The sequence below is a fragment of the Eleutherodactylus coqui genome, chromosome 6 (assembly GCF_035609145.1).
Source record: "Eleutherodactylus coqui strain aEleCoq1 chromosome 6, aEleCoq1.hap1, whole genome shotgun sequence".
Classification (NCBI taxonomy): domain Eukaryota; kingdom Metazoa; phylum Chordata; class Amphibia; order Anura; family Eleutherodactylidae; genus Eleutherodactylus; species Eleutherodactylus coqui.
The window spans coordinates 35,732,088-35,750,788 of NC_089842.1; the positions used below are offsets into that span (position 1 = coordinate 35,732,088).

The 18,701-nt window shown below is 47.3% G+C and overlaps 1 protein-coding gene across 1 annotated transcript; it reads left to right on the top strand.

Moving 5' to 3' along the window:
- The first annotated feature begins 51 nt into the window (after nt 1-51).
- On the top strand, nt 52-14,127 carry DFFA (DNA fragmentation factor subunit alpha). Its single transcript, XM_066606571.1, has 6 exons — nt 52-208; nt 2,670-2,831; nt 4,507-4,652; nt 5,561-5,732; nt 5,818-5,960; nt 13,431-14,127. Exons 1-6 carry the CDS (start codon nt 124-126, stop codon nt 13,602-13,604), a joined length of 882 nt encoding a protein of 293 aa, XP_066462668.1. The 5' UTR covers nt 52-123; the 3' UTR covers nt 13,605-14,127.
- The last annotated feature ends 4,574 nt before the right edge of the window (nt 14,128-18,701 follow it).

An 18,701-nucleotide genomic window follows, 5' to 3' on the forward strand; every position in this document is an offset into this window, starting at 1 on the left:
GTGAAAGCGTTAAGGCGCTCTATAACTACAAGGTCCGGCATGCTCTGCGGCGGGGAATGCGGAAGTGTGCGCAGGGCTGGGTGACACGTGACGCCGACGTCAGCTCCCGCTGCTGCTCCTGCTATGAAGCGCTGTGTGGTCAGTGTAAGGGGCTCCCGGCAGAGGCACGGGGTCGCCGCCGCATCCCTGCAGGAGTTCAATGAGAAAGGTAACTGCTGGAGAGAACTACAAGTCCCAGAATGTCAGCTGAGGCTTTCTTAAAGAGACACTGGTATCTTATTTCTGTTGTTATGGGTGAATGTAACCTACTGTTCTCTGTTATCAGCCACATCTATGGAGATGTTGACTGCAGGTCCTTTTACATGACACAATTATCATGCGGATATAACTTTTTGCGCACTAATTGTTAGCGATCAATCAATATTTTATTTCGGATCTTTCATTCAGACCTAAAAATCGTTGTTCGCCCTCGGAAATTATTTCGTATAAACTTACGTCGTAACGATCTGCTGAGCAGAAAGGAGCGTGGGAAGGGTTAACTAGAGGCGACCGAAAGTATGTTAATTGGCCAGTTATTGCTCAGTGTAACTGCATGTCGTGCGAAAGGTATGTGACCGGCGCGCGGCTCTTGGGCGAAAGGTATGTGACCGGCGCGCGGCTCTTGGGCGAAAGGTATGTGACCGGCGCGCGGCTCTTGGGCGAAAGGTATGTGACCGCCGCGCGGCTCTGGGGCGAAAGGTATGTGACCGCCGCGCGGCTCTGGGGCGAAAGGTATGTGACCGCCGCGCAGCTCTGGGGCGAAAGGTATGTGACCGCCGCGCAGCTCTGGGGCGAAAGGTATGTGGCCGCCGCCGCGCAGCTCTGGGGCGAAAGGTATGTGGCCGCCGCCGCGCAGCTCTGGGGCGAAAGGTATGTGGCCGCCGCCGCGCAGCTCTGGGGCGAAAGGTATTGGACTGCCGCATTCTTGTTTCGGTTTTATCTCGCAGTGTAAAAAGGGCCTTTAGGCCAATTTTTGACAGTTTTTTTTTTTTTTTTGTTACTTCCAAATATTTTCTGTAGGTCAGTAGGAAAATACGGAAATCCCAGAATGTCCTATTTTGGTCCGTGAATCACTCATAAAAGTCGGGGACCATTTAAAAAAAAAAAAAATTTCCCGCAGTGAACGCGGATGTTACCTTCATGTGCATTGGGTTCTTTTTTGTTGTTTTTGTTTTTTTTGTCTGTTTTTCCTGCGTGTTGCCAGGAGACAGTGACCGATCCGGCCGCCGCGCGCCATTTATTTACTTTGTTTTGAGCGTGATTAGACACTGATGTAAAAATAAAGCCTCATACGCAGCAGTAACCGATGCAACATACAGCGAGAGCAATCCCTTTTTTTTTTTTCTTATGGCCCAAAATTGCGCACATCATGTGACTGAGCCCTAAGAACCCCTGTTTTGTTTTTGTAATGTGTTCTTTTTTTTTTTTATTGCTCAGTGGCATTCGTTGCAAAGCGCGGCCGCGGCACGGTGTCTAATTTTTATTTTTTAAATTCTGGCTGTTTTTCCACAGATGAATTTATAGACGAGAAAGGCGTAAATTAAAAATGTGTGTAGATAAAAAACCCCACCAACAACAGACTGGTTTAAAAAATGGGCGTCATCCAAAAAACACTTGAGATTTTTCAGGTTTTTTTTGCTTTTCTCAATTGACTCCAGAAAGCAGGAGTGAGACCGCGGCGGAAACTTATCACAGATTTTTTTTTCCTTTGTATAAAACTTTGGCGCATATTTCACTCGCACAAACATTCTGTAACTTTTTGACAGTTAAAGGGGTGTGGCTTGTCAGGAGTGGGTGTGGCCGCCCCACCCCGAGGGGCCTTTCATGCAGCTGGCAGCTCTAATGCACATTTTGGTAATTAGTGCGGCTTTTGTTGTGTTTTTAACTGCAGAGGGTTTTGCGGAATTTCTTGTATTTTTTTTTTCCTGCAGATTTTAATCCCGGCGTTCCGTCTCCCGTACGTCAGAAATCCGCAGTAATTCCGTAAGACGTCCTAAATTCCGTAGCAGAACGCTTTTCTGTAGCGGCTTTTTTGATGTGGCGGTTTTTAAGTAAAGACGCACGGATTTTAACTGTTGCGGAAGTCAAGCCCCATAGAGCTAACATTGTGGCGCGGGAATGTCCGTGCGACTAACCCCGCCCCGTGTGAACGGCCCGCCACAGATTATGTATTATTTGCGCCACAAACTGCTGTAAATTCTATCTGCTCCTAGCTGGCGTAGATTTCTGTACGGGCGCAAGAAGGTGCCGAGATGCGCCAAATATGAAGGTGTGCGCTAACGGAAATAGGAAAACTGGCGCATGAAACATCGGCCTTACTAAATCTCCCTTATATCTGCGTGTGCCCTAGGGGGCGCTGTCACGCACACCAGAATATTCCGCTGTCAATATCTGCACCAAAAACACAATTTCTAAGTGCGGAACTGACGGCAAGATTGCGCTATTTTCAAAACCGCGTGTTAAACATATGGGTGACGGAACATTCTGCCGCATCTTGCCGAATATTCCGATTCGCGTGACGGCGCCATAAAGAAGTGCGCTGCTGTTGGACTGCAACGCTCAGCAGGCGCGTCAGGTTGCAGTAGTTGGAGGACTTAAGGGTCCGGTAATTAACCCCTTCTGTGCTTTAGCCCTGAAACTACTAGATGTGGACCCAGCGAAGGGACCGGCCACTCTGGTGCTGGCGGAGGACGGGACCATCGTGGAAGATGAGGACTACTTCCTCTGCTTGCCGGAGGGCACCGAGTTTGTCCTGCTGACTGGGAACAAGAAGTGGTCTCCTTCCTCGACCGGTGAGTGCTGGATGGGGCAGACCCCCAAGATGACCAAGTGGGGGATTCCCTTCATCGCACCCCTGGGGATTTCACATGAGGTAGGAAACCCCATAAAACAAAGGACTGCAGTAGCGGCGCGCTTTGTCGCCCTGGGCCCTTCCTCAGGTATATACATAGATGTACGCGTTGCAGTTCTTGGCTTTATGGGTTTTCCTCCTTTATGTGCTTCACTTGAGGTATTAAAAACTTTTTCATTAAACTGTCTGTCCAAAGATCCTTCTTTTTTGGCTGAAAGTCGTCATTTGGGAGAGCGACCCCCTGCAAGAGTGTTTGTATCCCCCCAACCCCTCCCCCACTACATTGAGGGAATTTAAGGATAAAGTCAACCAACTCTTACCATGGTAAAAGGGCACATGGCTTAAGGTAAAGCGGGGCACAAATCCAGTAAGATCTGCTTGGATGCATCTGGTTGGCACGTTAGATACACTGTATCCATGGGGTATATCCCAGTCACAAGCAGTGGCCCATGCAGTAATCACAGGGCTTGTATCGAAATGTATCAGTCTGACTGTTTACATAACAAAGGCTATAAAGTGGCGATACGTGAAAAGTCACGCATCGCTGCCGCACGCAATTTTCTCGAAGGAGTTAAAATCGTACGAGGGTCAATAGGAGTTACTAATGTTAAAACCGCATGACGCGAAAATTGCAAGTTCGTGCGATGGGATAAAAAAAGAGGCTCCATAGGGAGGCATGTTCACACAACATCGCAGGAGTGAAAACAGCGCAAATGGGAATGAAACTATTGAGTATCGTTGGCTTCATAGTTCAGCGTTTTCGCTGCCTCTGGCATCGCACGGTTTTATCGCCCGTGTGACGGCAGCTTGTTTGTTGTGTAATGGAGCTCAAGCTTTATTTATACCATTTTTGGACATATAAAATGCCCAACTTAAATTAAAACTACCCCTGCCGCCCCCCTGGCACTCTCGGACAGGAATGCAGTTACTCGAGAAGAGCAAGGCTCGCTCATCTCTAATCAGTATCCTTTTACCATTACAAACAATGGGAGACCCAGAGGCCATTGACTGGCATTTGATTGGCATGACAATCCATTTGTCCTCCATGATTGGACAGTGGAGGACTGATGACATCACAGCGCTCCCTTCCCTCTGTTAACCCTGTATATGCTGTGATCAACATCAAGGGATTAACAGTGGGAATCTGTGTTCTCTCCGATCCCCTCCATTACAACTGGACCCTGTCAGTTTCAGCGGCTCCTGCTACGGGCGGCACAAGTCTGCGCCATCTATATACCATCAATGTGCAGCATTTAGCAGGAACCCTTTTCCTCTCATCTTGTACATGTCTGTCATGGGGTGGGAAGGGGTTAAATCTGGTGGTCCATGCTGGTCTTTGTTCACTTCTCCGCAGTGATGACTGATGTACTGCTGGAGGGAAGTATATGGAGACCACTGGAGTGAGAGGGGTGGGGGGATATGACGGGTGAGTATTTGGGGAAAGTGAGGTTATTTTACAAGTTTTCCTGCTCTTAGCCCTGTTTTAGGAGACTTGTCAGGACCCACCTGGGTCGTGGGTGAGTGGGCGGGCAAGTGTTTTGGGTTTTTTTTTGCCAACTTGTGCTGGGTATATTCCCGCTGGCACAGAGGACCAACCACCCTGTTCTCTTCTTCAGATGGAGGCACCATGTGGCTGACCCAGGAGTCGGTGGAGCAGGACGATGTGGACAGCAGTAATCCGCTCCCGAGATGGAAAGTGTTGGCCGCGCAGCTGAGACAAAACCTCTCCAACATCATTCTCTTCTCCGAGGCTGACTTCCAGGTTCGTGTAACGCTCCCTGATGGTTACCCTCATCTTCCGTTTTGTGATTGCTCCTTCACAATTGCGTTTGCATATCCTTCAGTCGTTAACACTCGCTGGACCAGAGAATGTGAGCGACTAAATAGTCGCTGTTCACACTCAGCGGCCGGCGGTTATGTTTATGCCGCTATAAAATGAACGACAAATGAACTCTCGTTCGCCGTTCCATTGTTGACCGTGTTTACACTGACCGAATTATGGGGGTCATAACCTTGACATCCTTACCGGCAGCCCACCCGCATGAAGCGTGATTGGTGTAGGAAGAGGTTTGTTTTCTCTCTATAGATGACTCCACTGTTTTGCCTCTGAGGTGCTTAAAAACTTTTCTATTTTCTTTTCTGTAGCTACCAGTAGAGGGCGCTCACTGCATACAAATTTATACAACGCCCATTGTATTTACTGACCTCCCAATAATAACTGCAGACAGACCAAATTTTATCATTTAAAGGAGTTGCACCAAGTTGGAAAGTTTTTTTTTTTTGTTTTTTTTTTGTTTTTTTTTTCTCTCCATTTTCGGATAGTCCGATCACTAGGACCCCCACTGGTCCCAAGAACGTGAGTCCTGATGGCCCCTAGATGGATAGAGCATCGGTCGTGGATGTGTGTATTACTCCATTTATTTTTGTGGAAGCGCTAGAAATTGCTGAGTGCTTGAACTCTATCTCCAGGGCTTCCATTGGATTGAATGGAGCGGTGAGTGAGCATGTGTGACCACGGCTCTAGTCACATGGAGACCCCCACCACAGTTATCCCGCATGCTGTGGATAGAGAATAACTTTCTATTTCGGTACTACCCCTTTAACTGAATGTATTGGTGCAAATTCCCATACATCAGAGTATTCCTTACTGTATTCTTCATACTCCTTTAGGCTCTCATCGATGTTCAGACGGAGGACCTCAGTAGAGAAATAGCGATACCGGTGGTGAAGGCAGAAATGCTGAAGAGTACCCTGCAGGGTCTGCTGGACCGCCGAGAGGAGGAGCGTCAGTCTAAGGAACTCCTGGAGCTTTATATAAAGGCTATGAATAAAGACGGAACAGGTTGGCATACGGCACTGATACAAAGTAGATGTTTATTGCCGCACATTACAAGCAAACTCTGTTACATGTTCTGTGCTTTATATAGAGGAAGCCAGTATGGACGAAACTGACTCGGAGGCGGGTAGACAAGGAGAACCGAGCAAGAAGGGCCCGCTCTCTAGCAGCGTCATTACTATACTGCGGGGGAAGAGGGCGCCGTATCTCAGCTTATCCAATGAGCAGCTAGAGGTGAGTTTCTTGGCCCGATATCATGTTCACCCGTGTGCTTGTAGCCTTATGCAATGATAAGGAAGATGGGATGTATTGACAGATCCACTGCTGAATAAAAGTCTTTGGACCCCATGAACACTTAAAGGGGTTGTCCCGCGCCGAAACGGGTTTTTTTTTTTTTTTCAAACCCCCCCCCCCCCCCCCCCCCCCCCCGTTCGGCGCGAGACAACCCCGATGCAGGGACTGAAAAAAAGAACAGCACAGCGCTTACCTGAATCCCGGCGCTCCGGTGACTTCTATACTTACCGGTGAAGATGGCCGCCGGGATCCTCTACCTCCGTGGACCGCAGCTCTTCTGTGCGGTCCATTGCCGATTCCAGCCTCCTGATTGGCTGGAATCGGCACGTGACGGGGCGGAGCTACACGGAGCCCCATAGAGAACAGGAGAAGACCTGGACTGCGCAAGCGCGGCTAATTTGGCCATCGGAGGGCGAAAATTAGTCGGCTCCATGGGAACGAGGACGCTAGCAACGGAGCAGGTAAGTAAAAAACTTTTTATAACTTCTGTATGGCTCATAATTAATGCACAATGTATATTACAAAGTGCATTAATATGGCCATACAGAAGTGTATAGACCCACTTGCTGCCGCGAGACAACCCCTTTAAGGGTTAAAGCGCTAAAACATTCAGCAACACAGATATTCAATCAAAACAAAAAAAAATTCCATTATATTTATAATATATCTTTTCATGAAGTATAATAATCTCTATATAGCGCTATTATATCCCGCAGTGCTTGCAAGACGGGGAACTGAAACAAAACCACTGTTACATGCAGTAATCAGTTGGTGGAAACAATAGGGGTGAGGGTCCTGCTCCAACGAGCTTACATACTGCAAATAATGGGGTGATACAGAAGGTAAAGGCCTGGAGATGTGCACGGTATGGCGAGGTGGAGAGTTAGGGATGATATACACATAGACAATAGTCAGACTAAGCCTTGTGGTGGCTGAATCGGTATGACTGCAGGGGGCGGTTTGTTAGGACTAGCAGGGATTGCAGTCAGTAGTACAGGGAGCATGTTATCAGGTGGAGTACAGAGGGGTTTGGTTTAGGAGGTATGGTATGCCAGGGATTGCTCGTATAGCCTTTGGTAGTGCGTTCCAGAGGACTGGTGCTGCTCTGGAGAAGTCTTGGAGGTGGGAATGAGAAGTTCGGGTTAAAATGACACTTGGTCTGACTTAATTAGTGGAGCGGAGGGTGCAGACTGGGTGGTGGATTGAGATGAGGAAAGCAGTGTAGGGCGGTGTGGTGTTATGGAGGGCTTTATGGATGAAGGTAGTGAGTTTAAATTGTATTCTGTATTTGACGGGCAGCTAGTGCAGTGACCGGCACAGGGCAGAGACGTCCGAGTAGCGGCTGGACAGGAAGAGGAGCCTGACTGCCACATTCAGGATGGCTTGGAAAGGGGAAGAGGGGAGTCTGGTGCAGGGCAGTCCGGTCAGCAACGAGTTGCAATAATCAAGGCAGGAGTGGATGAGGGTAGCAGTGAGCATTTTTAGCGTGCCCATGGTGAGAAAAGGGCGGATTCTTGCGATGTTCTTGAGGTGCAGCTGACATGTTCGGTCAGAGATTGGATGTAGGGGGTGAAGGAGAGATCGGAGTCGAATATAACCCCAAGGCAGCGGGCGTGCTGAGAGTTATGGGGCAACACATTGAGATGGAGATGTCAGGATGAGGTCGGTTAGTGGAGGACGGAAACACCAGTTGGTCAGTTTTTGAGAGGTTGTTTTAGGTATAGAGAGGACAGACAGCCGGTGATATTCTGGAGGAACAGTCCTGTGATGTCACGGGAAGAGGTGTATAGCTGGGTGTCGTCAGCATAGAGATGGTACTGAAAGCCAAATCTGATGGTTTGTCCAATAGGGGCTGTGTGGATGCAGAAGAGGAGGGGCCGAGGACTGAGCCCTGGGGGACCCCAACAGCAAGGGGAAGGGGGGGGGGGGGTAGAGCCAGAAAAAGATGTGTAAAATGAGCAGTCAGATAGGAGGAGAACCAGGAGAGGGCAGTGTCATTTAGGCCGATGGAGCGAAGCATACTGAGGGAGAGTTTGTGGTCAACAGTGCCGAACGCAGCGGAGACATCGAGGAGGATCAGTAGGGAGTAGTTGCCCCTTGACTTAGCCATCAGGAGGTTGTTTGACCTCCATTACGGACCCTCCAACATGTTTGAGAGTTGGTTTAACGCAGTTGGGCATCATCTTTTCATTTGCCAAGCATTGTACATTTTTTTTTCTTTTGCTTCCAAGCATCTCAACTGTAAACTCACCCGTCAAACACTTTTTTTTTTTTTCCTTTAAATCTTCTTTAGTCCAAATCTTTTGTTTCTGAGATCACTGCCGTCTTTTGCTTTTATTACTACCTTGAGAAGCTTTTCTGCACAGTAACGCCACTGCAGTAGCAGCTGACCTGAGCCTCCTTGATAGTTTCTTCAGATACCTGGTGGTCATGGCCAAAGTTGAAATCTGCTTGAATTTCAGGAGTAGCTTCAGGGTTCAAACGCGCCTTGGAATACCTGGAAATGGCATGGAATTTTTTCTGAGTCTTGCTAATAGTCAAATCAGTGCTTTTTTTTTTTTTTTTTCTTCACCCGTATCACTGAGAGATTACTTTTTTCTTGTATTTAAGTGAATTGACTGCAGTTCATGCGCTAAACATGGGAGGACGGTTGGGGGATCAACAGAATCAAAGGAGCTGGTTTGTCAAAATATTCCAAGTTGTTTTCTATCTCAGAGTAGTCTACTTAAAAAAATAAACTTTTGGCAAACTACTGAATGTAACTCTGTAGTGCCGGTATAGATTCTGCAGTGTTCAGGTTAACTACTGGCAGAACAAGACTTCACTTAAACATTACAGATTTTGTTTTCTTGTAAAACGCGGTTTCAAAGTGTATATACCGTGTACGTAATACACGTATGCCTCCCTCACACAGCAGCGATGAGGCGCTCGAAATGCAAAGAATACAACGGACTCCACTCAAAAAGTGTGGCGCTTGAAAGTGCAACAATCAAACAGATGTCTGCTAGGCTCCATTGAAAACAATAGGACTGTCATACCACAATTGGCGCGGTGCTCAGAGCATCGCTGTAAAAAGCGCCTGTGTGAGGGACGCCTTAATTCTCATTTTATATCTTTCTAGCTCTCGGTTGATGTTTTTGAAAGTTTATTTTGCAAAAAGCAACATATATTTACATAATAATAATCTCTGAGATTCTTGTGTGTTTTTAGTTGTTCGTCTAAAACCATTTCTTTATTCCATTACGATCCTGTATTGTGTTTAGCACTAGAGGCCAAAGGAATAAAGAAATGGTTTTGGATAAACCGAACTAAACACACAAGAATCTCAATGCATTGAAGTTTTGTTCTCCGCCGGCCGCTCACGGTTGGGGATTTTTATTTTTTTTTTTAAAAAGAAAAGAAAAAACTATTTACTCGGAATAGCTTGCCTTCGCAGGGTGTGGCTTCTTACGTCTGTATATAAAACAATAAAAAAAACAATAAACCTTGGATTGCGTGTATTTCAAGTCCCGCCAATGTCCTTGAAAATCAGGATTTGTCATGCAAAAGTCGTGGAAATTAAAAAAAAACCTGTATGAACCCGGAGTTGTTTGTGTAATCTTGTTTGGAGAGCAGCACAACGGACTTGGTGTCTGCTTCATAGTCGCCCTATAAGATGATTGATCATCGTTGGTCCCAGTTTTATGAATGGGGACTAAAAATGGGAGGTGGTGAGTTCTCCGTCAATGGGAGTGTTCAAACAGCGGCTGGACAGACATCTGTCTGGGGTGATTTAGTGACCCTGCAGTGAGCAGGGGGTCGGTCTCGATGACCCTGGGGGTTCCTTCCAACTCTACCATTCTATGATTCTGTGAAAACATGTATATGTAACTGGGGAACATCCGTTTAGAGGCAATGTTACAAATAAAAGGCCTGTCTTTGTAATATGCCTTGATTACGGCCCTCGTCTCGCAGTCCACATGTTGGTTCCTGATGCCCATGTGATATCCATAATCATGATTAGCTTCACTCCTCGTTATTGAATACGCTCCCTTATCTTTCTGCAGTTGCTTTCAAATTGCTACGATTCTGATAATAGAAACAGAATTATTTGCAAACACGCGGACAACAACCCGGCGCCGAGCGGGATGTAAACTGATCCTTGTTGTCGTCTGTGTGTTTACGCTAAGGAGGCTACATTCAGGATATGGAGCGATGTACTAGGGGTGCTTTTCCAGGGGATGATCTGTCCAGGAACAGATACCCAACCGGTCGTCCCAGACATAGTTGTTCTTGTGCTTCTACACAGGAATGAGCATCGCTGACTACATGGAGGAGCAGGCCGGGGATCATTCTGACCCGCCTGCCTCCATTCACAGTAAGCAGGCAGTCGGTCATAAGTGAGCGACTGCCTATTTACACGGAATGATACGTTGTTCAGTTTTATGCATGCAGGAAGTGAATATGGGTCAGGACTGCTATCTTTCCTCCTTAGGGAGAGCACCTAGAAGGTGAGTAAGGAGACTTATAAGGCCATTCATGCTCCCCTTGGTAATATGCAAATAAGGAAGATGGAATAATACCTCTGCAGCGCCACCTATTGGAAGGCAGCATTCCTGCAAGTCAATGTTAGACTCTTTATACAAGCCTTGTAACAATGATTGGGAATTGAAAGCCAAACCAGAATCCATACACAGACAGCTGTTTTGGGGTGTTTGCCCCTCATTTATGTGCTATAGGTTTCTGGCTTGGCGAGTAACAGGGTAATCCTCTGGGTAATATGCAAATAAGGGAAATGGAGCAATGCCTTTGCAGCGCCACCTATTGGAAGGCAACTGAATGTTGAACAAGAAGCACACAACTTCTCAATCGCCGTTCAGTCGGGGCATGTATTTACAATGATTCTCCCTGGGTCGCAGGATTTTGAACGATAATCGTTCCGTGTAAAAGCACCTTGAGGTGCAGTAATCTTTTAGAAACTCTGAATGTTAATGGTGTCCAAAGGCTTTTTAGTGACCATGTATCCTGGCAGATTTGTAACTCGTGGGGTCTGAAAACGTTGGGTAATAATTAGAGATGAGCGAACGTACTCGGTAAGGGCGATTTCACAATCGAGCACTGCGATTTTCGAGTACTTCACTACTCGGGTGAAAAGTACTCTGGTGAGCGGGGGGTTGCAGCGGGGAGTGGGGGGGAGAGGGAGAGAGAGGGCCCCCGCCCCACAGCGCACCCGAGTAGTGAAGTACTCGAAAATCGCGGTGCTCGATTGCGAAATCGCCCTTACCGAGTACGTTCGCTCATCTCTAGTAATAATGCCTTTGGAAGGTGTATTTGTTATTCGGGTAAAGGTACCTTAACACGGGGATGTTATCACCCAAATTCTCACTGGAAGCCATAAATTTGGGCCATAATCGTCCGTGTACACACGGCCACCGACTGGCACTAAGCGAGAAATCGCTTACCTGTCAGAGGCGCCTGGTTTTTAGCAGAATTATTAACAAAGTGAATATCGAGCCGTTTAATGTTTGCACAACTCCTGTTTACTGTCAATGCAGACGTACGGAATGATTCCCAGTCACCCTCCTCCATTCCCTTGAACAACCAGCACAGTAGTAGTAGGGAGGCGGCTCGTGGGACGGCTGACAGGTACTTGTGCGGCTGACAGTCGTCCCGTGTAAAGGTCCCCCTAAGGCCCATTTAGACCCAACGATTCTCGCTCAAAGTCTTTTGGGCGAGAATCGTTGGGTCTAACTGCACTGACGACATGCAGTTTTCGTTAACGAGTCGCTGATCGTTCTCTTTCAGTATTCTGAAAGAACTATGAGCCTTATCAGGAGTTCACCGCAGGATACAGCTGATACTATTGTTTCAGCTGGTATCGCGCTCTGTGAACACAGCCAGGGTATGAGGAACACAGCAGTCCAGCTAAGTGCTCCGAGAACAGCTGGATGCAAAAGACAAGCGGCCTCGCTTGTCTTCTGCATACCCCGCTTGGAGCACTCAGCTGTATAACAGCTGTGCACTCTGTGACCACAGCAGGAGTATACAGAAGACAGTGCTCCAACTGTGTTCTGCATACCCCGCTCGGAGTGCAAAGTGATCGCTTAAAACTGGCAATCAAACTGCCGTTTCAGCGATCTTCTTGCCCTGTAAATGCACACAACGATTATTGCTCAAAAGATGTCTTGAGCGAGAATCGTTGTCTCTAAACAAGTCGTCACACAGTCCAGCTACCTAATGCCTGATCAGAGATTTATGTGTAGCTGAACGGCATATTTGCCTGGTTATGCAATAATATGAGTCTAGCATAGCATGGCAGATGTACAGCTTAGGCCGCCTGCAGACTGCCGGGTTGGATCCGCTGCAAGAATTCTCACAGCGGGATGCGGTCCTGTGCCCCTGCAGAGGCCTGCGGCTTAACCACTCCCGGTGTCTCCTCTCTGCACTGTCTGCCTCTGCGAGACCCACACAGAAATAGAACATGCCGCGATGTTTTCCGCGAGTATTTTCACGCAGACACATCGCGACCGTCTGCATAGGATTGCATATTGTAATGCAATCCTATGCAGGCGGGCACAGGCGGAAATTCTGCGGGAAATCCCCTCGCGGAATTTCTGCTCGTGTGCAGTGGGCCTTAGGCCTCATGTCCACGGGGAAAATCAGGCCCGCTACGGATTCTACATGGAGAATCTGCAGCGGGTCCCTCCTGCCCCGCGGACATGAGCGCTGAAAATAAGAATTTAAAAGAATTTACCTATCCGTAGCGGGCGGGGAAGGTCTGCTCTTCCTCACGGCCGGATCTTCTTTTTCGGCCGGCGGATGAATTTGTCACGCCGGCGGCACGTCGCCGACGTGCCGCGCATGCGCCGGGCACATCCGCCGAGCCGAAGCAAGAAAGATCCGGCCGTGAGGAAGAGAAGACCTTCCCGGTCCGCTCCGGATGGGTAAATTCTTTTAAATTCCTATTTTAGGTCTCCCGCGGATCCGGACGGCTTCCATAGGCTTCAATAGAAGCCCGCGGGAGCCGTCCCCGCGGGAGACCCGCACGAAAATGGAGCATGGTCCAGATTTTTTCATGCTCCATTTTTTTTTAAATCCCTTTTATTGACCATCCGCGGGTATTTATCTACCCCGCGGGTGGTCAATGCATCCCTATGGGATGCGGGTCCGCGTGCGGGAGATCCGCTGCGGATCTTAAATCATATTTTGCCCGTGGACATGAGGCCTTAGTGGAATGCAATCCCAGTGGGCACTGTAATCATGGTTGGCATCCTACTCTACCAGATGCCTCCAAACCCAGTCCGTGTATACTGGGAAGTTGGGGTTTTTCAAAACTATCAGTGCACCAAGGAGGGTAAAGCAACTCTTCATGTATTGTATAAAAGTCTGCTGTCACTATAATGTCACTAATATTTCCTGCCGTGTCCCCAGGCTGTATGTGCGCAGAATCCTGAAGCGTTGTCGATGGCTTTAAACCAGGGTGCAGAACACATCGAGAATCTACAGGCGGCGTGTGCGGAGGAGCTCCAGAAACGCTCCGAACAAGTGCAATGCATGAACTCCCTATCAAGTGCATCACAAGCCAAACGGCAAAATCTGCCCTAAGGATAAGGACAAGGAAAAATAAATGATTGAGGCTAGGTCATGCACCGAGTGAGAACTGAAGGCTGGGTGTGACAGAGCTGTGTGCGGGTTAGACAATGTATCGAAGCAAATCGAGTCATGTGACTACAAAGTAACAAACTTGCTTCAGTCTGAGTTTAGCGATACAACGTCTGTTTTCTAAAACGGTGAAGTCTTTATGGCTCCAACAACATTAACAGATCATGGGTGAAAGGCAGAATCTTGTAGATACAGTTTACTGCTGAAGTGATGATGTCACAGCAGCTGCTGATGACCTCATCACTAATCTTTCTGGTGGAGGATGATGGGTTTTCAGAATTACAATGCATATCTTGCACATGAGGATCCTGCAGGTATTTCCCACTTTGATTTCTACTTTTGTTTTCAGTGTTGTTTCCTATGATTTCATTGGTGTTACAAATGTAGATTGAGGTACAGAACCGCACACCGTATCTCAGCTGCGTGAGCCTTCGTCTTGCAATAAAGTTTACTTTTTTTTTTTCAATCACCTTTTCAGAATTCCTATTTGTTCTACCAAATATTAACCGCACTAGCAAAGCATATTGTTAGAAGGGGCGGTCCAGTTTACTTGCACATGGCCTTTAACCCTTTAACGCTATAGGACGTACATTTACAGCGTCGGGGTATTATAAGGAGAGATGGTGGGGTGATCTCCCTCCATACAACACGGGTGCCGGCTGTTTCTTACAGCCAACACCTGGCGGCAATAGCTCCGATTAGCCGCGCGGCTGATGGGAGCTGTTACCTCCCTAAATGCCCTGAATGATGTTTGGCACCCCACCCTCTCGCGATGAGATTGCAAGGCGCTGTGCGGGTGTCATGGTAGCCAGGGACCTCGTGAAAGCCCCCAGTACTGTCTTGGCAGAATGCCTATCAAGCCATATCCCTGTGGGATAAATCCCATAGAATAAAGTCATCAGGTGATTATTGTTGCTCTTTGTGGGCCGTAGAAACAAGACGCCCAGAAAGATGGCGGAATTTCATTTTTTCCATTTAGCTCCAAGTTTTTCAGTACATTATATGGTACCATTGAAAAATACAACTTGCCCCACAAAAAACAAGCCCTCATACAGCTACGTCAATGGATAAATAAAGGAGTTATGATTTTTTTAAAAGGGGGGAGGAAAAAACTAAAATGGGGGGAGGGGGACAGGTTATCTCCTTAAGGGGTTAATGGATGTATCCTAGGGAAAATATATGTTTAAAGGGGTTGTCGCACTTCTATCTACTGATGACGGGTCATCAATATCAGATAACCTGGGACCCCTAGGCGTCAGCTGTTTTCCTGCTGCAGGAAGCAGACAGCTCCATACATTACACAGTGGCCCAAGTTGGTACTGCAGGCTGAGCCCTATTGAAGTGACTAGGTAATCGATAGCTAGAAGTTGGACAACCCCTTAAAATAAAGTGTCAAATCAGACCAATTTTGTATTTAAAGTGTAACTACACTTTCTAAAAGCTTTCAACATGTCAGAGAGAGAGGTCAAAAGTTTTGACCACCACTAATCGCTGGTACGAGCCAGCTGAAGCCTTCATCTGAGTGTGGTCACTGCTCGCTAGCTGAAGGATGGCTCAGTAGAAAGTCTATGGGTCCGGCTATCAGTGGCTAGGGAATCTCGGCAGCCGGACCCTAGCAATCAAAACATTTGGTATGTTCCTATGACATGTCAAAAGTTTTTAGAAAGCGCCTTTTGGACATCTTTTACATGGGACGACTATCAGCCGAATAATCGCTTAAAAGAATGAATGCAAATGATAGTCGTCCAGTGTAAACATGGCAGCGGGGTGACCAGCGATAATTTGCTCACCAGTCGTTTAGTTTCAGCTCACCTATAAAACACTCACTGGGTGATCAGAAGTCGCTGGGTGTAAAGTCACAATAGGTTGTATTTTAATTAATTTATAGGGGAAGGATCTCCATGCAAACGATATGGCAGCAAACAACTAACAGTCATCGCTGGGTGTAAAGGCAAACGGACAACTGTTACTTGTTTGCTTCAGCGAGTTTTCTGAGTGAGTAGCTGAAAGATGGCTACTCCGAATTTAAGTACCCTTACATGCTAGAGATGAGCGAGCGTACTCGGAAAAGCACTACTCGCTCGAGTAATTTGCTTTATCCGAGTATCGCTGTGCTCGTCCCTGAAGATTCGGGTGCCGGCACGGAGCGGGGAGCTGCAGGGGAGAGCGCGGAGGAACGGAGGTAAGATCTTTCTCTCCCTCTCTCCCGCCCGCTCCCCGCTGCGACTCACCTGTCAGCCGCAGCGGCACCCGAATCTTCAGGGACGAGCACAGCGATACTCTGATAAAGCACATTACTCGAGCGAGTAGTGCTTTTCCGAGTACGCTCGCTCATCTCTAATGTCAACCCCTTAAAGACATTGTCCGAGGTTTTTTTTTGTTTGTTTGTTTTCCATGCCCCCTCCCTCCCCAAACTATACTTGACTGAGCTGCACATGTGACAGATGATGTTGTGTGTGCTTCTAATATAGAAGCCCCGGGCCTGTTTACTGATGACCTTGATCTTGGGGGCCTCTAATTGGCTACTTTGTTTTTCTGCAGTCATGTGGTTGTTTACCCATGTGACCGCTGCGCTCAGAGTGGTGGCGGGGGAGCAGAACACCAGTGGAGAGGTGAGTAGTAGTAGTTTTATTTTTTTTGTTTTTGTCTCACACCCCCCCCCCCCCCCCACTGCTACCAATGTTATAATAAATAATAAAAACTCTTAAGGACCACGATTTAAAGTACCGTGTAATGTATTGAAAAGATGCAAACACTTCAAAGTGTTGTGAAATGAGGGGAAAAAACCAATTGCGCCTTTTTTTTTTTTTTTTTTTTTTTTTAAGTAAAATTGAAGGGGGGAAAAAAAAGTAAAATCTCATTAAGAAGATCTGCTTCTGTTGCCATCAATTGACCGCATCATTTTTATTTCTTTTTCCGGTAATGGGACCCTGTAGTTTCTATTTACCATGTTGTAGAATGGAAGACTTTTTTTGATCGCTTTTTTTTTTATTACCGTAACTCGCCCATGCTCTTTACACTCCTTTCGGAATAAGGGGCTGTGTCCCCAAAATGTGTTTTAAAATATTGGTTATTTTTTATCTCTTAATAAAGAAGAACCGGGTTTACAGCTCATTGGAATAGTTTTGTGTGAGGGTTGCGTCATCTGGATCCGCATTTTTCTTTTTTTTTTTGTCTATATATCGTTTTCACGCCTGGCCGATATACGGCTGTCCCTTTCTGCAAGGGGAGGAGTCGGGCCAGGTCGGGAGCAGTGCACTGAGCTCCCGCCCTCGCTCCACCCCTCGCCACTGTTGGCAATGGGAGGGGTGGTGGTGGAGCTAAGTTTCTCCCCGCCGCGCCTCCTCCCATTGCAAATGGGGGCGGGAGCTCAGTACACTGCTCCCGGTCCACCTCCTTCCTCTGCAGAAGGGGACACCGTATATCGGTCGGGTGTGGAAACCTGGCCGATATACGGATGTGTGAATAAGCCCTGAGGGCACTTTCACATGACAGTTTTTATGTTCAGTTTTTTTGTGAGCCAACACCAAGATTGGAGAGAAAGTCTAATAGAAAGCTTTGCATGTCTTCTCTATTTTGGACCCACTCCTGGTTTTGGCTCACAAAATACCGAACACAAAAACGGTTGTGTGAAAGCGCCCTTAGTAGTAAGTGCAATCATGTAGAAAAGCATCAGCTCCAGAGTTGGAAGGACAATACTTGCCGCCATCTGTTTAGCTATGCAATGTGGTTATCTGGGATTAAAGGGATCCATAGTATAGGTGATAAGTCTGATTAGTGGTCTCACCACTGAGACCCCCACTGATCCTGAAAATGAGGGTCCCATGTGCCTACTCCTCACTGCACCCCCTGCAGCAAGGAGGAGATGGGTCAGCGGTCCCTTGTGTGGATCTGCTGCAGATAGCCATGTGCTATTTCTGCCAGCCTCCTTGAGATAAATGGAGTGTTGTAATGCATGCTCAACCACTGCCCCCTCTTCTCCCTGCAGGGGGTACAGTGAGCCTGTAGTAAGGAGGGCAGAGGAGGATACGGGCCCCCAGTTCTTGAGGTCTCAGCAGTGATATCATTCACCAATTGGACTTCTCACCTATACTGTAGTGATAAAAGTTGATTTTGGTACAACCCCTTTAAGTAACAGCATTTCTGTACCCAAATCAAGATATCTGGGACCAAGGCTTGTTTGAACAGCTGATTCAAGTAAGGCAAATCAGTCTCGGGACCGTCTATCTCACCAGACAGAATAGCTGTAAAGGTAATGTGAGTTTTACCGAAGAAATTCAGGCACAACTCTCATCAGACGGCACACGGACTCTGCGCATTGACATGTCCTATTTATCGTGCATGGGACGGGAATAGGACATCTCATAAGTATTTATATGCGGAGTATCTGTCTGTGTATAGCCCCATAGGCTATAATTGGGCCATGTGTTGTACCAAGATAGCACATACGCTACTGTGGTGGAGGCGTAAATCTGATTCTTTACTGTCAAGTTTGATGTATAAGCGCTAAGGCCCCCCCCAGTGGTGGCTGCAGGCAGCCAAAATTGTATCCTTTTAAAGGGATGAACACTGCAGTCAATGAAAGGCTGCAATGTCACCACCCGTTCTCCTGGCATTGGCGGTCAAATCCTGAGTGCCATGATGCCAAGGGTTCAAGAATGTGACACTACAGCCTCTCATTGGCACTGAATTCCATGGCAGCAGTTCAAGTACGTGACGCTGAAGTGGTCACCTGATTTCCTCTGTCATCTGTTACGGGAATCTCTGCGACCGCAGTGCTAGATTCTGACGTCCACAGATGGATAACTAAATCCTGCACTGAGCAGGAGGTTGGACCTGATGACCCTGGAGGTCCCTTCCAAGTCTACCAGTCTATGGTTCTATGAACTATATATCTGTTTGTTATTATTTTACTCCAGGGGGTCCTATAGTCCAGTAACCGGACAATCCCTTTAACTCTGGTCTTTGCAGGGGGTTTGGGGCTCCGTATCAGAAAATAATGAAGTTTTAGACCACTGGAAAAATAAACGGTTCTAAGAC